A 23226-nucleotide genomic window follows, 5' to 3' on the forward strand; every position below is an offset into this window, starting at 1 on the left:
TACTCAAAACTTGTAATACAATGCAAATGGGAAAATAAACATGGGTATGAAAAAACATATAATGACAGTTTAAAAAGCATTTTTATTTGTCTGGTCCAGTTGCCAAGGATAGTGAATTTATGAAATGAACATCCATAATGTGCCGGGATAGATCTGACAACATAACACAAAGAAAACATACATTTTATGACAACTTTTATGAAATGAATGAGTGACTTACCACCTTAACAAAAAAAAAAAGTAGAAACAAACTAAACATCAATTGCACCATCTAATGGAAACTAAATAAATACATCTATGGGTGATATGGGGATTTCTAAGGGAGAATTGCACAGAATCATAATAGTGTTAACTACATAGAACTCTTTACAAACATAAATACAGACACCCACTAATTCCATATGCACTCCTCCACACATGCACTTTTAATGAATCATCTTACCAATTTTGCTCAACTTGACATATTTCACATCTGTAATGGAATCATTCAAATAACATGTTTGCTTGAGGTGGTCAGTGATTTGAGAGGAGACAGCTGCATCCTGACAGCTGTTGTAGTGCTAAAGACTGAAAAGGAAGAGAGGAAGGCCAAACTTCCACTGATCTTGTGGTGATATTGACCTGATTACAAGCAACAACTGCAAAATAAAATGTTTATAACATGGACACTGGCAAAAAAAAATATATATATATATACAGTTTGGACAAAGTTTGGCATTTTACATTCCCCCAGTTACACATGAAGCAGTCTCTAAAGACTGTGTGGGGAAGACGAGGGCTGTTACAGTCCGGAATGATCCTTCATCAAGAAACCTACTGTTTATGTGCTGGGACACACAAACAGGGAATCACATAATAGAAAACAGACTCCGAATGACCTAAAGGATTTATTAATCCCTAGACAAATGGTTTCAGCAAGAATTCCTATTCATTCTCATTCACTCATTCTTATCTCAAACACACATCTCACTAATGCTTAAGCAGCAGGCTAGCTTATTCATAGCTTACAAAGGTCAACTTACTTTTTTTTTTTTACAAATCATTGTCAAAAAAAAAAAAAAAAAATCAAAGTAATCAGCATTCAGTATATATTAAATCAGCATTATCATTTTCACACAGAGTTGTATCCAAGTAATGATAAACATGATGCAGCCCTCCTTCACGTTTCCAGTATTGTTTTTCAACATATCAGCTAATATTTCAATTCAATAGAACATTTCAATCATGTTGAAAATGTGAAAGCAAGTTAAGAGAAAAACATCATAAGTTTCATTCTTCTTTCAGCTCTCGAAAGCTGAAGCGATTTGTCCAGCAAAAACATGTCAAAATAGTATAAAAACCATCCAACTGTCTACAGCTGAAGGGGAATTAGAGTGGAGTGTGTGAACTATGGGGGCACAGGCAGTTTTTAAGTGTGCCACTAAGTCCACTGACAACCACAGTAGCCACCACAAGTGCGGTCCACATAGAAACCACCCACGATGGTATTTTCTGGCCCTGACAAACCAGTAAAAACACCCCTGAATGCAATGAGTGGTTAGTGTGTGCCCTACATTCATATGAGAGCAGTGTTACCTGCTATTTAATTTCAGCTGAGATCTCCTACAGAAAACTGAGAGCCGAGCCACTTGCCTCAAGTAGACTGGAGGGAGAGTGAGCCCTGGAAGAAGAAGAAAGGCAGCAAAAGGAAACGCAAGCAGAAATAGAAGGGGCACGAACTACTCTGGCCCAAAATACTGTCATGTGGGCAAAGGCAGTGTGGTTCACCTCTCTTTTTCTTACCTAAGAGTCTCAAAAATGACTCCATGGGCAGGGTAAGGCAAGGCATGGGGAGCAAGGGAGAGAGAATTCTTCATCCTGACAGAATCAGTGATGTTACATTTTCAAATCTAGGTAGAACAGGCAGTCAATGATAAGCTCTTAAAAGTAAAACTACTGTGACTACACTGGCTGAGTGAGTGATGGGCCCCTTCTCTTGGCATGAAGACTTGACTGGGTTGTTCTTGGGGTCCAGGCTCGGTCATGCTTGTCCAATGTTAGTCTAAGTGTGTAATTAAAAATCTCAAGTGCCTCACTGTTCAATATACATCATATTAGAAGTCAAGTCAGGAGTTGGTTCCCTGAATGGCAATATTTCTACTTATGTATGTGTTTATTTGGGGGTGCCAAGCTTCTTAGGAGTTCCTGGGCGCTTCTGCCAAAAGTGACCAGGGATGGTGAAGGCATCAACACTCATGGACATGGTTTTGGACGGGATGACTGTGAACTGCTTGCGGTCAGAGCTGTATTTGTAAATGGACTCTACCATCTCAGGGGTGATGGTGCGGGGGCCAATGCCAGTGAGCCGTACCATCTCTGCTGTTTCAGGGTTCATGGTGTAAACTGCTCTGAACTGGCAGCTGGAATCTCTGAAGAGGATAAGGAAGTGATTGGCCGTGCTCTTCTCCATTTCCTACAGAGGAAGAGATGAAGAAAGGGGGAAAAAAGGCCACATGTTAACTAAAGCTGACAACAGAAATCACTGTGACTCATAGCCCAGTTAGGGTGGACCTTTTTGTTGGACTCTGACACAGCAGGATGACTTACCTCTACAATCTTATTTTTCTGTGGTTCATTGACCTTTCCAGCCAGGCAACAACGAGTGATAGCATTATGAATGATGAACTTGTTGGACTTAAAGCTAGGCTCTTTGTACAGCTTTGGTCCTACAAGACACAGCATTTCCCAATGTTACTGTATATACAAAACAAACTTACTGGATTCATTTTAAATACTTTCTTAGTTTGGACCATATCACTGACCTGTGTATTCTGGGATTGAAGCAGGGGAGGAAATAGTGGAGCCATTCTCCCAGTCCTTCTCTCCATTCTGAGCGTTCATTCGTCCTGGTGACATCAGCCGGGATGGAGAGTGCGAACGGCTAGGGGTTAAAAAGAACTTTAGTAAGGAAGTTCAGTAACAGATTTTGAAGCTCTGTGTATACGTTTGTTTGTTCCCATTATTACTGGTAAGAGCTACCACAGGGCCTATAGTAGCTACAGTCATGTGAAAAACTTAGTGTACTTTTGTAACATTTTTGGATATATGGATATTTAATCTCAATTTTAACAATACAGAGAGATTTAAGTAATATATCTAAGCAAATAAAACTGAAGAGGGGATGTTCTGTAAAATGTAATTCCACAAAAATGCCTATTCTAACTGAGACAAAAGTTAGGGTGCCCTCATATTTATTCCCACCATGGTGAGAGTAAAAGAGGTCTTCAGACAAAAAAAAAAAAAAAAACTGTAGCAGCCTATGAGTCTGATAAGGGATTTAAAAAGGTCTCAAAAGATTTTGAAACTAGCCATTCCATTGTCTGGAAAATAGTCTACACAATTGGAGGACAACTGCCAACATGCCCAGGTCTGGTCGTCCTAGCAAGTTCACCCCGAGAACAGACTGCAAGATGCTAAAAGAGGTCTCCAAAAAACCCTATAATGTCATCATGGGACCTACAGCAGGCTCTGGCTACTGTTGATGTGAAAGTGCATGCCTCTACAATCAGAAAGAGACTGCACAGGTTTAACTTGCATGGGAGGTGTGCAAGGAGGAAACCTTTGCTCTCTAAGAGAAGCATCAAGGCCAGATTGAAGTTTGCCAGAGAGCATGTTGACAAAGACCAGGACTTCTGGAATAATGTTCTTTGGACAGATGAGTCCAAAATTCAATTATTTGGACACCAGAACAGAGGACATGTTTGGCGTAAACCAAAGACAGCATTCCAGGAAAAGAACTTCATACTAACTCAAGCATGGAGGTGGAAGTGTCATGGTTTGGGGCTGCTTTGCTGCAGCAGGACCTGGACCTTTCCTCAGACCGATGTCAGAGACTGGTAGAGGGCTACAAGAAGCGTCTCACTGCAGTTATTTCAGCTAAAGGGGGCAACACTAGCTATTAGGGGGTAGGGTGTCCTATATGCATTTTTGTAGAATTACATTTACAGAAGATCTTCAAAAGTCTTTTCTTCAGTTTTAATTGTTTAGTTATATTACTTTAATCTCTCTGTATTGTTAAATTGTAGATTAAATATCCACATATCCAAAAATGTTACAAAAATACACAGCCTTTCATAGGGTGTCCTAATTTTTTCACATAAAACTGTATAGATAAGCACACTGACACATATTAAATTTCTTTGACATTTTCATATGTAAATTGTAGGGAAGGCATATGGCGTTCATATGTACAGACATATTTTGAATAATGAATAAGGTGACATAATGCACAGCAGCAAAAAAATAACTATTGTAGTGTGACATACGTCTTTAATGTTTCTGGAACTTCAAACTCTTACTGATACAGTTAGTACAGTAGTACTGTTTTTGACTACATTATTGTATGTGCCACAGCATTTATTCAAGAAACAACAACTTCTCAATGTGCAGGTTACCTGGGAGATTTCCTTACGGTCAGGCCTCCAGATTCATTAGCCATGGAGGACAGGTTCATGGATGAGTGGGAGTAAACTTTGTTTAGCTTATTGCCTAGATATAGGAAAACAGGAATGGAAAAAGAAGTTACATTAACAAACCAAATATAAGCTTAAAAACAGGGCATGCAAAGATAAGTGTGTGCAAATATCAGAATTAGTTACCCATGAAACCCTTGACAGGGCTTTGACCAAGGACAGAGTCATCCCTGAACACAGTCTTAGGTCTCTGCTTCTTGACACCACGAACCGTGGTGGGTTTCTGTCTCAGCACCTTGTCTAAGTCCTCCATGAGTTTTAGCTGCTGTCTCCGTTCATACTCCTGCCTAGTGAAGTCTCCCCTGCGCTGAGGATTCCCCTCTACTGGTGGGGTGCGTGATGCTGGAGGTGTCCCTGGGGTCTGAGGTCTGTCCTCACTCTTATTTCCCCAGCCCTCAATGATCATCCACTGAGGTTTGCTAAAAACACAGAACGATATGTAAAACTAAAAATCTGTGATACTGACATTGCAAAAACAATGCTAAAAACACAAGATGTATCACAGAGGTAATGGTGACAATCTGTTTCATTTACTAACATTAGAACACAAATCATAATGATCATTACTTGGATGCTGGAAAATCACAGCTACAAAAATGTCCAAACTTTACAAACCTAAATTATTTTAAGTTAATTTAGTTGTGACTAAAATTTTGAATGAACTGGGTCTCACTTTGATTCTTTCTCTTTTTCCTGCTCCAGTTTGCGTTTTTTCAGCTCTTCAGCTCTCTTCTGTTGTTTCTCCAGCAAAGCTGCTCTTCGCTGGGCCATCTCATCCTCTGGTCGATCACTGTCATCCTAATTATAAAGATGGAAATAAATAAATGGCATGAATGTACCATCATAACAAAAACAGCATTTACAGAATGGTACAGAGGTAATAATAACCTAACCTTGAAAAAGAACCCGACTCCAGGTTTCATCTCAGGCTCTGTTCGGTCACTCATTGAATCAGAGAAGACATCAGGTACTTGGTCATCCTCTTCCCCATCTCCTCGCAGAGCTGACATTGAGATCTCTATCAGGCTACTGCGTTTGTCATTCAGTACTCCTGAAGGGGCCTCACTTTCAAATGAGCACTCTGACGGGGCACCAGAGCTGCAGCCCCCACCTGTAAGTCCATCCTTCTTAGCCACAGGACTATGTGAAGGCCCTGCCTCCAGGTCCATGCTAAATATACTATGATCATCATTAGAGCCAATCTCTGACACACTGTCATCTCCAGCAGGACGGGGAGTTGGGGTTGGAGTTGGTACAGGGGTTGGTGTCACTGTAGGGACAGGAGTTGGGCCAGATGAGCGTAGCTCATCTAGGCTGTTAGAGTTACCAATGGAGAATGATGATGATGTCTGGACTTGGGATTGCCAAGGACTTACACGACGAAGATGGGGAATGCGGTCTACATTTTGAGGTGGGGTGAGAACCCTTGATACAGTAGGGACCTTAATGTCCAAGGGACGATTTTGTTGGTGATGTCTGGGGCTTTTAGGTGGCACAGAATGGGCTCTACGATGAACTTGAGGAGATTTAGGAGGAGTGGTGTGGTTTGTGATTTTGCGGGGTGTGGATGGAGAAGAGGACGCAGAATTTAAATCTCGGGTGGATTCTCGGGAGAGGCGAGCAGGAGGAGGGGCTGGGGTAGAGGTTTTAGGGCTGGCTGGAATAACCCAGGATTTATTGCTGGAAGTTGCAGCTTTCTTTTGGATTAGCTGGTTCTGCTGTTCAGTCAACCGCTGCATGTCACTTTGCAGGGAGCTAAGAGCTGCAGTCAGCTTTGACACAGCATTGTTATAAGCCCCAAGTGGAGGTACCATCTCACCAGGTGTCCCAGAGCCCTTCTCTCCTGACGTACCTGGCTTTTCTTTGCTTACCCTGACATTGCTCTCATCTTCCAGTGAGGGGCGTTTTTCATCTGGTTCCTGCTGCTCTTCCTCCTCCATTCGAGCTAGCCTTTCTTCTGGGGTCAGGTGAGACAGCTCGTCTTCTGTGGATGAGGTGCTGACCTGGCCATATCCTCCTTCCCTATCACCTTCATCTCCACTGTGTTCCTTCTTTAACTGCAAAAAGGCACTCTTCCCCAGTCTTTGCCGGTGCTTTGCAAAAATCGCCTCAATGCGTTTCTTCTGGGCTTCAATTGCTTTGCGCTTTTCTTCAAGTCGAGCTCCCAGCTCAGACATCTCATTATTGAGTTGCGGGCTCTTACTGGGGCTTTCTTCAGACTTTTGTGCCCATGTGGTCATCTGACGGGAAGAGGAGTCGCTGGTTTTTGGAGAATCCATAATCTGCTTCTTTTTGCGTTCTGCAAAGCTGGTCATCTTCACACCACTGTCAGACACCTCTTTGCTGTGGCCTCTAGTTGAGTGTGTGCTAGCAGATGGTGTGGTTGGAGTAGAATGGATTTTAGGCAGGTCTTCCGATGCATCCGAGTCCACACTGCCGTCTCTCAAGACTGAGTCATCATCTCGTGAACATTCAGAGGTGTTCCTGGTGCGAGTGGGCTCCTTTGACTCTCCTGTGGGCCGGTACATCATTCCTGAGCGTGTGGGGGCAGAACAGCTGATGGGTACCAAGTTGCTGTTATGCCTAGAGTTAACAGGGTCATCAGGAGAGTGGAGGTAGAAGCCATCAGGAGCACCATCAGGGTGTAAACGAGGTTCCATCTTGCCCTCATTGTGAATAATTTGGAGAGCCTCTTCAATAGTAGGCAGCTCTCCTGTTTCAGTCACTGCGACGCCATTCTCTTCAGACAAACGTGGAACATTGGGAGTCTGGGTGACCCAGCTAGCTCTCTGTGGACCGTTGGGGCCAGAGGATTTGCTTATTAAATGGCTGATATCTTCAGGAGGAGTGTAGGGCACCCGGGGCATGTTTTGGACTGCTGGGTTGAGTTGGTCAGAGCTCACTGAGCGGGTTATGACAGGGTTGCCCATCACAATGTCCACATCACTGTCCAGGCCGAAAGGAATGCTGAAGGATACTGCTGATAGAGGACGACTATAAAGGAAATAAATAAATAAATAACAATAATTAAAATAAGTAAAAATAATAGTAAGTTAAAAGAGATTATATAAACAGCACTGAATAATGGCTCCTACCTGAGAGGCTTCTTGCTCCATGTCTTTCCAACTCCTTCTATATGAGACATTGAGGTAGACTGAGTCAAAGATCCTGAGTACAATGAAATACACACAGACATGTAAAAGCATGCAGAACACACAAGGATGCACAAACCAACCAAACAATACAACAATAAAAGGAAAAATGCATACAACTAAGTGTTAATACTGCTAAAAATGACAAAACAATGCTAGTATATGATACAAAACACAACTGCATGACAAACAAGAATTGAAGAAAACAGGTGAATAATATGAACAATGAAAAACACAAACACTGCACCTTGATGTAATGAGAGGGCATAGTCTTAGTCTTACCTGACACAGAGGAGGATATGGGGAGGAAAGGCTTCTTGAAGATAGAAGGGGATGTACTGTACGGCAGAGAAACAACCTCTCAGTTCAAACAAGTGATTTATCCGAACAACACAGCAGACTACTACAAAAACAAAAGCATATTTAAAAAAAAACTGTACCTGTTGCCTCCCAGGCTACTTGGTGTTACTGGTGTAGATCCATCTAACAAAGAAGAAAACCCACAATAAGACTTTCAAATAGATATGTAACTTTATGATCTTTCTAGATGGATGTCACAGTATTTGCAAAGTAGCAAAAGATTTATGACACTTACCTAACGTATCTATCGCCTGAACAAACTCTGGCCTTTGTACTTCAAACCAGCTAAGTAGCTCTGCTAGAAAGCTCAGCAAGTTGAGCTTAAAGAACACAGAAAAAAAAAAAACATCAAATTTTAAGTAAACAGTTCTCAATACAGTACTATTATCTTAATCTGTTCAGTTGATAAATAAATGGGAGTGTAAGTACCCGAAGCTCCGGTGGTGTGTATAGCATGTCCTCTAGTGCCAAGTGACAGCAGCTCTTCAGACAGCTGTCACAGAATTCACGGATGAACTGGAGGTTGTACAGGCTGTCTGCTACAGACATGGAATCCTTCATACATACATCTTACACAGACAGAAAAAAGTGTTAAACTGACTTAAAGACGTTAAGCACTAAAAATGTTTTGATTTATACTTTTGGTGCTTGTTGGTACCTTCAAGTCTTAGTAGGCCAGAGCAATAGTAATGTATGACAGCAGCAACAGCACAACCACTGAACAAGTCTTTGACTTCATTCACTACTGGAAAAACAGGCTTCTGTTTGGACTGAATTTTATCCTTCCTGTAGCGGAGCTAAAAAAAAAAAACAACAAAACAAAACAAAAAAAAAAACAAAACATGATCAAAAATTGAAATGTGACCTTAAAAATACGTAAAATTTTTGACATATGAGTTAATGTTAAAACCAATATCAAAGTGAGGGTTTTTCAAACTTGGGTGGATACTCAAGTGCATATGCCTTGTGATACATTAAAGAACTGTAGTATGAATGTGAGAAAGAGGACAAAAAGGTCATGCTGGAGAACAAATGGCGACTGCGAAGGGAGTGACTTAACCACAGCAGAAAGAAGGAAGATTTTGTCAGAAAAAGTGCAACAAGGTTAGGGTCTCCGTTGGCATAAAGAAAACAAGATAAAGTCTCAGAAAAAGAATAAATGTTTCATGTACAGTAAGACTAGATTTTGTAAACAAAAACTACACAGCCAACAGGGACCAGCTGATTACAAGCATGTGTCCGTTAAGCTCCCATTTGAGGACAAACACACACCCCTGGCACACAGAAAACCAGAGGAACCAGTTGTAATTGTACATTTCCAAGGCCTGCTTGAGTACTGTGATTCATGCACCACTCGTATGTTAGCAAACAAAGCATTTTGTGCCCGTTTGGCTCCGCCTATGACATTTATACTGTGACGTGCAATTTAATGCAGACTAAACTGTGATGCACACCAACATTCTCACACCGTGTATGGAGGAAAAAAAAAAACACACCTGACCATAAGATATTTGCTGATATATTTGATGAAGATACTGGAAGGATGGAGGAACAGAGGGAAGGAGCTGAGGAAAGGAGTGAACTTACAGGAACAAGTTTCCAGTACCAGCGAGTAGGACACTGTCAGAGAGGGGAGGGACAGGAAATAGAGAAAGACGAGGAAATGGAAAACAGGAGCACAAGGAGAGGTATTAAGACTACAGTGGAAGAACTAGACAAACAAGAGAAAGGGTTGTGATGACGGTAATTTCTTGACACGATGAGACAACCTTCTTAAAGAAATATCACTGCTGTTAGTCCTATTGTGTCAATCAGTAAGAGTGGGTAGAGCAACTACAAAAGAAACAATATGAGCTGGTGTTTTGAGTGTGTGTTTGGGTATAAAAAATGTGTGACAACAGGCAGAAATACAATAAACGTGTGGTGTAACACTTACAGAGGGCTGAACAGGCTGGGGCTCTGTAATGGCTTGAGACGAGTCATTCTGGGCTCCTTCAGTACGTTCTCTCAGCTTCTGGTTTAACTGACACGCATGAAGACAAAACAGTTAAAACATTGATCAAAGATTTGCACTATGTGTGATCATGTCAATAAACAAACAAACAAAAAAAATACAGCATCCTAATTTCTGAAGATAAATACTGGATCATCTCTAGTACGTCAGAGTATTTTGGAAGGTAAATGTCTAAACAATGAGTCAACTGACAATGTACTTATATGTGTGCTTAAAACCAACATTGTCTCTCTCTGGCTAGCTCCTTACCCCATTAACCCAATGAAGCAGAGCATCCTCCCAGCTGGAAGATCTACCCAGCAACTCAGCAGACCCACACGTCTTCACCGCAGTCACCGTCTCCATGGCTGCAATGGCCATCAGGGCATCTATCACTGCCAGGTGAGCACTCTGCACCAATCACATGGGAGAAGAAGATAAACTGTTAAAGGTGGTCCCCTCACAGCACAGGCCAGAGAGCCCAGATCGCATCACTCAATTATATCTAATGCAATAATACTGCACACTGACATTTCAGCTGCTCTGGCAGGGCACTGCTTAGTGCAGAACAGAAATCACCTCTAAACACTGCAGCACAACTATTACTTACTAGCATCATCCTCTAGAGGTCACCATAAGCCAGCTGTGAGTCAGCAGAAACTCTGAAAAGAGTTCTCAACAACAACCGACACACATCAGTAGATGTGGATGAACTTTGGACCAATGTTTGTACAATCAATAAATCATTAAATAAGCAATGGAACTGTAGTATGATTGCACGTGTGTCCCTGGACTGTCATTCCTCAGCTGTTTTTCCTTTATTTGCCTTCAGCATGCTTCCCTTCTCTTTTGCGAAGTGAAATAATGCTACATGACTCATGTGTAATGAGTATGACTCATATGTGACTAATATGTAAATGTAACTATATCACATGTAAACAGGTGGTCCCTGCCTTTTCTGCAGTTTTAGTTTATAAATGTGTTTTTGTCATGCAACACATTGGACATAAAATCTACTTCAGACACACATTTTCCCCACACAAATAGAATGATCAAACAAAACGCTCTTCCTTACATACATTTCCATTCCCAACAATTTGTATATAACAAATATTTCCTTGAGACTTTTACAGAGCACTTTCTAATAACCAGATCTCATTAAAATGTGCCGCCAACATTAGCAGCTCAGTCAGAAAGAGCTCCTTAACTCTATAAACCTGTTAACTCATTAGAGGTTGTGTCCCATTCTAGCCGTGGGACTACAATCAGTAATACTTTCCACAACTCCATATCGCTGTAAATTATTTGGGTATTTCAACAACTTTAATTCAGTTAATTCAGACAATTTTCAAATGATTTCTTCGGTACTCATTCTGTCTTTACTGCTTTCACTTTTATACAATCAGTGAATTTAATGTATTATTCTCATAACTTTGTCTCCTCTATATTTATCACTCTAAATTGCCATCCACCAGAAGCAGTGGACTCCCTCTTTACTGACTAATGACTAACTACAATAAGCTTCTTGTTATTATAATTAAATCTGGCCACAGAGAGGACCGGCAGGTTGCAAACAACACATTCCTGTGTCAGGGTCACTCCTTCAATTTTCAGTCTTCAGCTCTAAGCCTAATCTGTGCAAATCAGTGCCTGTTCCCTTTTTACTACTTACAAATTCCACTTTAGAGCCCAGGCATTCTTACTCTAACCTCTTATATTGTCCCACATGTGGGCTGGGTGCACTCCAGCTGTATACATGAGCCCTGTCTGCATGTCTGCCCACTAAACCATGATATAAAGTGCTGACCGAGGCAGACCTGGTGCAGGGGCGGGCAGCAGGCTACAGCAGCAAAGCCTTGTCAGATAACATTGGGCCAAGCGCTCTGAATGTTCTGCAGCCAATCACTAGGAGTTGTGTGGCCCTGGCTTGCCTCTCTTCCCGACACTATTGCCCGGACTAGAGCTGCTGCTTGTACATTTGTGGGACAAGACATGTCTGCTCACTGAAAATGTCTGCAGTACCGAAGAAGTCAAATGACCTGAAAAAGGAACTAGGGCTTCTTAAAGATAGCCACAAGGTAAAGGATCTAAATCTGTATCATACAAGGCATTCATTCAGGCATCAAACTAATTTTGTTTTAATGGCATTTTTGCATACACAATGATATACATTAGTATAAGCACTCTCATTCATAATGTGATATTGATTTTGCTTGATTTGGTTTTTAAAGCGAGACCTTGATAAGGACCTACCTTAATAAAGTTACTAACATATGTCATACCTATAAAGACGGGCCACTGATGTGGAGCTAAATTCTGCTCATAGCTGTGTTTGAGACTCTGCATAAAAACAAAGTGATTTAACATAGGAACGTGTTTTTGCATTTAGCTAGTGTAATCATAGGTTGGAGCTATTGTCATGGTGAGAGCATGACAGAGTAAAGAGGAAATGAACAGGAGAGAATGACAATAAAAATCAGCCCACCCTGTTGTCGTACTGTAATTACTCAGAGGAGAGAGTAGAGCGTAATTCATGACAAAAACTGCATAATGAAAGGGTAAGAAGGGGGGGCTGCCAGTGGATTTCCTATCGCAGACCCAGGAGAGCTCGCAAGCTAAATCACAAGTCTCCCTAATGAGTGAGGAGAGAGGAGCAACTCATGAACACATTGCACAGAGCCTGCCAGATCACCATAACAACCATCCAGCTGACCCACAATGCATTTCAACACAAGCCTGACCGCAGCACTGCTTCGTGCTTCTGGCTTAGCACCTCGCTCGGAAACATCTAACCAACAAACATTTAGCAATCCTGTTACAGATGTGACAGAGAAAAGGAAAAATACTGTAGTATTTTGACTCTGGGAAATCTTTATGGCCTTATTTGGCAAATCTGCTTGGATAATCATGTCAACAATGTGAATTATTGTGAATCATTAAGTGAGATTATGATGAGGGCAAAATCTGATTATGTCTCAAATATGACTTAACCCCATCCCCCTACCCAGCCTGGTGCCTACTGAGGAGAAAAACAGGGGATCAGGCAGGTCTGGGGCCTAGCAGGGGATTTTGGACAGGAGGTTGTATGAGCCCTCACATGTACATGAACTCTACGCTTAAGCAAGATAAAACTGCTCAGAACAACTTTAGATCACACTTGTTTAACATATGATGGATAAGTTTAATTACTACTTCAAAATAGTTTCCCCTCAGCACTGATCCAAAGCAGAACAAAAATTGTAAGGTGATGGATGGTTAGTGTTTCTAATTGTCTGCCACTCCTATTTTCGACTACTGCCTATCCAAAACCAACAGGGATCGGTCCAGGGATAGGGTTAGCTGCATTATGGCTACATGACTTTCTCTGCTCCTGTGGGAACAAATGATTAACCCCATTTCCAGTGTAATCACTACCAGTGTGTTTGAAATAGGCTATTACTTGTATTATACTGTCTCAACCAATAATATGCCGCATATAGCAAATTAGCTTTATGTTGTGAGAGATGTTAGGTGAGCGATGAACCAGTGGTCATCTCTGGCACCTCATCCAGTCGTGGATGATGACGTTCGGTCTGCATGGCAGATTATCTCTAATCTTCACAGATCTTTATCCTCAATCTGAGGACTGATGGGGGCTGGACTACCACCAGTAGGGAACCTGCACACACACATAGCCAGCCAGCAGTGGACGCAGCTGGAGGTCTCCTTTTCTCCCTTACTTTCATATTATTTGGCACTTTAACATTACACATCTTGACTATGTACTATATATGTTGTTCTCGTGTTTGACAAAAATATATAAAGTCTTAACATACAGCAGTGCTGCAGCACATCTCTGCTACTCTAAAGCCGTTTACTGGACACGACCCACATTGATGCTCCATCCTTCTAATGCTGCTGCAGCATGACCCACTTTCCTCACTTGCCACACTGTAGCTACAGTGCCAATCAGTGGCAGCAAAGCTCAGAGAGCAGCCTCAGACAAAGCAATGGCTAGAAGGCTCATTTACCAATGGGACAAATGCAGAATTTATATAGTAGTCAACAACAAAACAAAATAGATTTCATGATTAGGTCTGAGATGCATGCAAACAGACAAGTCATGCATACATAAATTGTAGCAAGATTATGCATGAACAAGACCTACTGTGACATTAAGCCATTACTGATAGTACTATTGATGATGATAAAGTTATGGTCATTGTTACTATAATAACAATTTTAACTGTTTCAGGTTTATTTGTGCAACTGAATGCCTTGTTGGTGCTTTGGTGTGAAATGAAACATATGTCAGTGCAATTCGTAACTGCCAGGAGCGCAACAAGAGAAAGCAGGTGTGAATTTTAGACAAAAAAAAACAAAAAAAAAAACAATAAATGAAGTGAATGAAGGCCTTAAAAACTTTATGATGTCACAATCACTGCTCTTAGTTTAAGGTGCATGGAAAAAAGTAGTAGTACACAATAAGGCAAAACATTCAATAATAAGACAAATAAAATAAGCATGCTCCATGCTGTGCTTACAGTGCTCTTTCTGTGTCATGCTGTCTTCAATATTTATGTCTAAAACAACCAAATGGTCTAGTTCTAAAGTATAATCCTTTCAGTGCATGAATTTTATCATATGAGATACAGCAAAATCACAATCGTACCTTAATCAGTATTCACTTTTTTGTATCTCCAGGCTCTACTGCTAATGGTTGCATCACTGCTGCTGATTTCTACACAAATTAGTTTAGAAAATGTTACTGGTGGATGTACATGTTTCCAAGCAGACAATTAAGCTCACCATCTAAACAGCACCAGCAGAGTCTCAGCTGCTGCAGTAGCCATTAAACAGCATCAGTGGAGCAAAAACCACTATCCATAACACACACCACAGCAACATTATCCATAGAGATCCCTGGAGACTCCCTGCTTACCTTTCAAAAAACAACCTGTATGTAGAGTACATACATGAACCCAGACAGCTGGGAGAAAACAGTGGTATGCTATAGTATGACAAAGACACTGTATAAACAGAGAATTTATTAAAATTTCAAAATCAAGTTACAGTAAATCATATTTACACCAGGAGTGATCAGTATTAGTAGTAGCAGCAGGTTTTCAGTGTGAAGAACAAGGACTATGTTATAAGAGAGAGGGAGGGAGGGAGAGGAAGAGAATCCATTTCCAAGGGCTAAGTGGACAAACCAGTTTCTCTGGATTTAACTCCCTGAGCCAGCCCAGGCTATTATCTCAACTACGTATCTAAAGTTTCACCAGAACCGTTTAGCCATTGTTCTAATCTGGAGCATCTATTGTATCTAGACTTTCCCTCCCTCTCACACCTGGGAATTAAAGTAGCTGTCCCTTGTGTCTACGTGTCTGCTCAAGTCTTAGCAGCTGGATCCACTCATCCTCTGGGATCAGCTGTGGGCAGCATAGGAGGGTCAGGGTGGGGTTGAATGAGTGGGGGTCTTTTTGATGTCCTTTAATCCCTAGTATCAAAGCATAAACAAACCCTAACAACTGAGCCCACTCAACCCCTACTGCTTTTCTACAGACTCCTGGGTAGCAGAGCATCTGATTCCAGGAAAAGACACATTCACTCATTAGGCTAATGGACAAGCATAAAGCAATTTCTTCCCAAATGACTGTGACATCTTTAATATACTACCAAAAAAACTGCCTGTCAGACTGGTGTTTGTTCACATAACCTAATAACATCTATGAGTCCATAAATAAGAGCTATAACTTTACCATTTTGATGGGTTTATGGCAGAGGTCTGCATCAGTCACTGGTGTGCCCTGGTCTTTGGAGACAACGCCTCTCTGAGTGAGGAACTGCAGGAGGGTAACGTAGTCTTTGGGCATTGCCTCGGCTCCAGTGTCTCCCAGTAACAGACTGTAGGTCCGGCAGTAAACCTCTGAGGACTGCAACAGGCGTGTGACTGGCGGTTTGAGGTGCTCCTGCTCATACTGGTCACAGTAGAAGGGGTCACGCAGTTCTGCGGGGACATTCTCTATCAAGAGAAAAACATACAGATACAGTATGATACGTTACTGGAAGAGTTATGTTATTAGAGAACTGGGTGCAAAATTAAGCAAACAATTTGCTGTGGAAGACATATAGATAAGATAAAGCTTTGAATGTACTTTCATTAACAGTCCCTTTATTATCTCAGTCAAAGATCCTCATGAAGATGTTCCTTTGTTGCTGGTTTGGAAGCCTGCTATCTGCCAGGTTCAGTAGTAGATTAAGACAGCTGGTGAGCTATAATCATATGAGTGTGTAGAGCAGCACAACCATCAAGGTCAGTGGGGCATGATGAGCTCAGAGGTTGAAATCTGCAGATTACAAGATGCTGTGACACTAGTTTCTCTGATTTTATGCACCACTTGCTTTATTTTTGTACAAAGCTTCCATAAAAGTTGCTTTTACATCTTCACATAGATGATGCAAATCTTAGAAGCAGAAACCAGCAACTTGACTGAAACCTACAACCTTTAAACTATTAAAAACAAATGAGAAAGCTAATTTTGAGCTAACACTCAGCGAAAGTGCAGTAATGCAAAAGAGCACTATCAGTCACTATCTGAAGATTGTTAAATAATCTGTTCGTTCTGTAAATAAGACCAACACAGCAAACATTACCCTAAAAAAGACACACTTGACACACCCTCTGTGAAACTGGTTTCTCTGCATCACAGCTAAACCAGGAGCAAACTCAATAGTCTGTATCTCTGTGCAAACACACTAGAATAAGCATCTCACTGCTGTAAAGGGCCTTCAGGAATAATGTTAACAAGCTGAAATACCAGATGTCTGCCTGAAAATGCATAGGAGAAAATGAAAACTAATGTCTGTTTATGAGTGCCTATGCTTGTGACTAACAATGAAACAAAGGGTTTATTACAAGAGAGGTGTCATTATGTTGTATGATTGTAAGTCATGTAATGAACAACAAAACAAAACGCCCAGCTTCAGAGGCAAGACAATGCCCTGTTCTGTGTCTCACCTGACTCTCCAGGATGAATACAGATATTAGACAATACCGTCAGTCACTCTGTCCAGTTTGTTATAAATATGCTTCTACATGTTAAAATTACAACGCTCACTTTACGCATTTAAATACTTGGACACACCAACTATAATTTACACCTTTACTCTTAAGACAACAAAGTTATTAAAAAAAAGTCTTCCCAGAATGACATGCATAAAGAAAAAGAAAAACGTCTCCAGAAGGCAAAGCAGGATGCAAATTTCACATCTCAGTGAGATAAGAGACAGATATGAGCATGATTTCCCTATGAGACAGTCTGGCAACGAATGATGACTTTGTATCACATACTGTATGTTATGAAGCCAAAATAGGTTTATGTGTGTGTGAATCCTCTATAATGTTGACCTCAAAACAAATCCAGATAAATATTTAGATTGAAAACACAAGCCTGTGTGTTAAACTGGAGCAGCAGCCTCTGTCACTTTCACAGGTCATGGATCTACTGGTCCGAGTAACATGGCAAAAGTCAAATGTGCACAGGGTTTATTAAGTCATTATCTTAATTGTTAAGCAGGGAGATCATTCTTAAAGTAGAGGTTCAAGCAAGCATTTACCATCTACTGAGGAGATTCTGACCCAGAGATTTCATTCCTACCACCTGCAGAAGATGTGCTGTAGCTGAGCCTGACCTCTTACCTTCCTGTGTAATAAAGCAAATGGATTTATTCTCTACAGCAATGTCATGTTGTTATCATCACCAAGACAAGCAGAGAAAGAGTACAGCACGTTTTAAGTGATGAGATCATTGACAATTTTTTGTAAAGGAAAAATGGCTAATTTCTTAAACTTTGCAGTGGAACTGATGTACCTTGCCATCATGGATGTAGTCAGTTCTATGTCAGCTCCTAACGGTATTGACCTGCTTCGCCTGATAGCATGGTGATAACTGGAGCCACGTGTCCTCTTACTTCAATGACTGATTGAGCTAGCATGCTGGTCATGTCACAGACATTAACCCATGTGTCTGACATTAATCAACACACATAGAGCAACACAAACACTTCCAAACAAAGGTTGGTTGATATCAGCCACTATTTAAACAAAGCCTGGCTCCTTTGGGGGTAAAAAAAAAAAAAAAGCATCAGACAAGACCCCACCACCCATCCCTTTCCACTTTACATTTAAATGAAATAATCAGCACTGGATTTCTAGGTTGTCAAAGTAACACTGAGCATTAAGGTGATATTTTTATTAATACTGTGGTACACTAGTTTGCAATAACTGTTGGATTTGACAATCCAAACTGTCAAGCTGCTTGCTGGGACCTTTCAGAAACCCCAGCACAAATTAAATAATTCATAATAGCTCAGATTTGCAACGTAAGCATATAAGTGAACATTCAAATGACAGAATCAATCATATGAGCCCCCATGTCGTGTTGAGGCATATCTGCCAAATTAAAAAAAAAAAAAAAAATCTATGCCACTTCTGGAGAACATATAATTAATAATTCACCACTACATGTGTTTTGATAAGGCTATAACTTCTAAATCATCCTTAGAAAATTGAGCTATAAATGTTCTCATCATGTGGTGGAAAGGATCAAACAGATTATCTGGTCTCATTTTTAGAACAAAGCAGCCCCTGTTTGGATGGGCCAAAATCTGGGAGGGGCTATGTTAATATCCTGCCCTACATGACTATTAGAAATACTGATGCTAACATAAACATACAGCTTGGACATTCTGGACAAGAGAATGTCATTGATTCAATTGCCTATTTTCAGCACATTTCAATAGCTAACTGCAAAACATACAGTGTTTTTTATTAGATGTATATGTTATCCATAGGATTGGAAATAAATCTCAAACCATCACTAAACTTCAACTGCATTGGTCTGAAACTATGCATCTGGTCAGTGGCTTAAACTGAGAAATATACATGCATGTTCCTATACGATGTTAAAATTCCGTATTTGATCAACAAGCCAACATCTGACAATACATGCTCAGAAGATGAAACCACGCTTTAACCAATACACAAACTGTTTAACCTCCTGAAAAAAAATCCTAAAGTCCACTTACCATAAATATGCCAATTCTGAACCATCCTCTATTCTGTATCACATCACCACCATCATGTGCCATAAGCACTGGAACCTTAAATTACATACAGAGTATGATTTTATTAAATTTGATTTAAAAGACTAACAGGAAAACACTGGACGACAGAGTGACCAGGTGTGAAGGATGCATTCACTTTTGCAGAAGTGTCCACCAACTCACAATCTGAACTGTGTGTACAGTTATGTAGTTTACTCTGACCTTTAACCTCCCTGTGTGGTGTGGCAAGTGACTTCTGTTACAGTAAAGTAACATTAACAAGTAAGCAAGTAACATTATCTTCCAAAACCACTGGCAGCTCAGTAACTATTATCAAAATGTTTGCCACTGTCTGTAAGAGTTTTAACATTATACCAATAACATTTCCTACCCTTTGAGTAAACACTACCAGCAAGATAACATCCTCCTCAGGTCCTTGTCTCTTGTTGACTCACCATAGTTACAACGATTGGGAAAGGAAGCGCGATCATTCCAATAGGATTTCAATATGATCCAAGCAGCTTTGTAGCTAGGTGGAGTTAGCATGCAAAAGAAACACAAGACTTATGCATGTACAAGGTGTGTTAGATTCAGTGTTAGACAAACATATATCATGAAAGGATAACTGATGAGACTGGTGTGGTGACAAAAACAAGGAATGTTAGGCTAAGCCATACAGGTATGCCGTCTTGTAAGTGGTAATTAAGTTGTTTACAGATGAATTAAAACTAAAAACATGCAAAAAAAAAAAAAAAACAGCAGTGTGGACTCAAAAGGAGAAAAAAAAAATCTTATATTGACTGTATGAACACACCAGTTTAAATAACCAAGTTTCTCCCAAGTCTAAAAACAGGTAAATCAAGAGTTTCTGGTCTTGTTGCAAAGTAAAAGCCCTAACTAGTCTCTGACTCATCCTCCACTGATCTGTCAAGTCATCTATTATAACAATTACGAGGGCAAATCACAAAGTACATCCCTGCCTATCCACTTTTACTTCATCTGATGGAAATTATTATACATTACAGGTATACAAATGTCTTGCATCAAATCACAATAACCTAAAGTAAATATAAAAAAATATATGTGGAGCATAAAAAAGCTCAAAACTATTCCAGCGTTCGAGAGCAGGAAGTTCTCAAAGTTATTATGAAACTTGCGAGCCATATTGTCAAGTGGGTGGATAAAACTGAGTTTATAGGGAACATCTGCATTGTGTGAAGTCTGTTGCTAGAGCAAAGACTTGTGGGGATGACATGATCTCCTTTCACTTAAGAAAGAAAGGTTTTATTTTCCCTTGGCTAAAAGAAACAGAAGGACGGTTGCAGCTATTTTCTCCCACTTGTAAAGAATTTGACATGGTTTAAGTATTATGTTAGGGTACAACTATATTTTGTGGAGATTGTTAACTTTACACTATGGGCTTAGTTGTGGTTTACAATCCTGTAGGGACTTTGTGTTGTCTAAGTGTATTCTGTGCACTAGTTCTCTTAGCCTTGAAGCATTTTTATTGCTAACAAAATATTTCAGCTCAGGTCAATATGGAGCTGTCGGACTGACTGAAAAAAAAATATTGATTTTAGAGTAGCCTTTAAAAGACTAGACATCTTTTTTTTAGCTTTTTTCATATCATTTTTTTAAACATACAGTCTAAACTTTTAACATTATTCTAGCCAAAATAAAGGGCTCATATTTAGGCTATACTGCATATTATTGATGCAAAAGTAAATTTTGTATTGGAAAGATTCAGACTTAAAACATCACCTATTGTCATATTAGGCTACTTGAGCTGAAGGAGCTGAGGACCAGATGACCCAGCCTGGCTCCTGCTGTGCCAGCTGAGTTTCTGGGAAGGGACTGTATGAGGTCATCGTGATTTCACAGGAAGCTATCAGTCTGGCCACGGAGCTGATTAAGACAAAAACTATACAACAACACAGTTTTGCTCCCCATATTCCTGCAACTTGGCATGAAGAGTGACTTTGACCAGAGGGCGTGGTTGAACTGCTAAACAGAACACACAGAGGCAGCAGCAGGATGAAACCCTGGACACAGGATTTGGATTGTGTAACATGCAACTCATAAAGTCTGATCACTGGCCTCAACTAAGTATTAACTTATATGCAGATCTCAAGAACATGAATGTGTAATATTTTTTTTTCTTTTGTGCTGTTTTAGAAAATCAACCCAGATTGCTTGGGGTAAAAACTACTATCAATAGACCAATGTGTGCGCACATATTACAAGGAGCACATCAACTAGGCCTGTTTTGGTGTCTCCTTTGTGAGATTGAACCTTTACCAGATATCACTGTAAAACAAAGAGACTTGCTATCATCTCAGGGTCAAAGCTGACGCTTTTCTAGACTTGTCTTAAGAAACCACTGCAATGATATTCTATGTGCACTAAAATCATTTTCCTAAGTGGGTGTATTTTGCATCTGAGAGGGTAGACAGTTTCTCACAGGCGCCCCTTGAGGTTTGTTGACTAAGGGATACAGGAGCAGGACCCCTGATAAACTGCAATGACTCTACAGTCTACACAGTTTATTCACAAAGTGGTGCTCACGTTGACTGGTAGGACCAGGGTACTGAAAATCATCTATGTGACATGTACAACCGGATTAAAAACATACCCTGCAATTTCTGACTGAAGCCTGGTGGCTGGAAATACGACAAAATGGGTTAGCATGATAAGGCCTAGGGAGGAGGCCTGCTTCTCTGAAACACCCATACCTATAAAACGTGACCACCCTTTGAGTGAGAACAAATGACATGTGTCAGGGTCTAAAAAAAAAAAAAAAAACGCATCCAGTTGCATGCCCCCTTTCATATTCCAGTCTTTGTGCTGAAAATCGCTGAGCTATTCACATACTGCAGTTCCCCTCCATGCCTGCGCTCCTCACCACACTGCTGAACAGAATATAAACATATTCCTCAGCAACAATACGACACTGCTGCTCTTCATTACAAACTCTGGGTAATACCAGGACTCGCCAGGCCCGCAGCCTAAACTAACACCTACCTGCACTGCCGTAGGACTTCGCCAACAGCCATCCGACACTTGCGCATATTTTGGCTTTAGTACAGTCATACAAATCCAAAGGCTTTATGTCTGGGACCACAAAAGTCTTCCTCATGGTAGGCGAGTCCACCATAGTGAGTCTGTGAAAAAAATGGGAAGCGTGTTTGCAAAAAAAAAAAAAAAAAAAAAAAAAAAAGCTAAACGACAGTATAAATATATTCAAGCAATCATTCTTTTACTAGACTATTCCACGGGACCGGGACTGAGAACACGGATATGGGTAAGGGTTTCGTCGGGAAAATATCCGCCCCGGAGCTGTTTCCAAGCGAGTTGAGGTCCTTGCCTGCGTGGTCCTGGAAATGAAATCCTTGTTAAATTATGCCTTACGAAGAAGAGAAGCCCCGACCCACCGGGACATGACAGAAAACCGAGCTAGTCCCCTGCTTTTTACCCTTCTTCGTCCGCATTGCTGTATGACCACTTCACTGTAAGCGACTCCTCTGAGCCCCGCCGATGACTGACGACCAGGTGCTCCACACTGGCATCGCTCACTCACCCCCCCCCCGTCCAATAGAAATCCACCTTGAAAGAGGGAGGCGGGATCTGCTTGTGAGAGGGCAGACAGCAGTAGAGGTGTGGTGTGACATTTGCTACAGGTGCATCACGCTGGTGCACAGGTGAACGTCGGAAGAGGAACCGTTTTGACTGCCATCATCAAAAGCTACAAATAACATTAAAACAAAACAAACTACAGGCATTTATTATTTTAAATGTGTAATTAATGACCAATGGTGGAGTATTCAGAGGGTTCATTTAAATTATAATATCCAAAACACATTAAAACAATGCTTGGATTACAAATTTACACGAGTAAAAAAAGTACTAGTAACAAGTCCCACTTAAAATATGCGTAATGGTCCTCTTAGATGTTGAATATATAACATTAGTGAATTTGAGTTTTTTAAATGTAATTATTTGTAAAGTTGTTAAAATATAAGTAGCATTTAGACAAAATTCTGTTGGTTGGAGTTAATTCATACTATATTGTTAGACCCTGTACATGGTATAGGTGACAATTACTGATTTAAAATATCTGTACAAG

The 23226-nt window shown here is 40.6% G+C and overlaps 1 protein-coding gene across 5 annotated transcripts; it reads right to left on the reverse strand.

Moving 5' to 3' along the window:
* Positions 1-62: 62 nt before the first annotated feature.
* Positions 63-22644, reverse strand: camsap3 (calmodulin regulated spectrin-associated protein family, member 3). Of its 5 annotated transcripts, none has more exons than XM_026325511.1 (18): positions 22576-22644; positions 22125-22477; positions 15758-16020; positions 10287-10427; positions 9960-10046; positions 8682-8820; positions 8453-8592; positions 8259-8343; positions 8104-8146; positions 7946-8001; positions 7607-7679; positions 5405-7505; positions 5185-5309; positions 4638-4930; positions 4434-4527; positions 2802-2920; positions 2587-2705; positions 63-2452 (listed from the first exon to the last, which is right to left on the reverse strand). In XM_026325511.1, exons 2-18 carry the CDS (start codon positions 22255-22257, stop codon positions 2153-2155), a joined length of 4311 nt encoding a protein of 1436 aa, XP_026181296.1. In that variant the 5' UTR covers positions 22258-22477; positions 22576-22644; the 3' UTR covers positions 63-2152. The 5 variants fall into 5 exon arrangements, with proteins under 5 accessions (XP_026181296.1, XP_026181298.1, XP_026181297.1 ...); XM_026325513.1 differs by lacking the exon at positions 22576-22644 and adding an exon at positions 19086-19160 and having other exon boundaries at positions 22125-22235; XM_026325512.1 differs by having other exon boundaries at positions 7607-7643; positions 22125-22638.
* Between the last annotated feature and the right edge of the window lie 582 nt (positions 22645-23226).

The sequence above is a fragment of the Mastacembelus armatus genome, chromosome 8 (assembly GCF_900324485.2).
Source record: "Mastacembelus armatus chromosome 8, fMasArm1.2, whole genome shotgun sequence".
In the NCBI taxonomy this organism is placed as follows: domain Eukaryota; kingdom Metazoa; phylum Chordata; class Actinopteri; order Synbranchiformes; family Mastacembelidae; genus Mastacembelus; species Mastacembelus armatus.

Excerpts from the sequence above, each read along its gene's own strand:
- camsap3 (XM_026325511.1), bottom strand. The coding sequence starts at position 22,257 with ATGGTGGACTCGCCTACCATGAGGAAGACTTTTGTGGTCCCAGACATA. Across the intron at positions 7,680-7,945 it reads CATATCCTCCTCTGTGTCAG|GATCTTTGACTCAGTCTACC; the intron begins GTAAGACTAAGA and ends CATTGTACTCAG. Across the intron at positions 7,506-7,606 it reads TGGAGCAAGAAGCCTCTCAG|TCGTCCTCTATCAGCAGTAT; the intron begins GTAGGAGCCATT and ends TTTCCTTTATAG.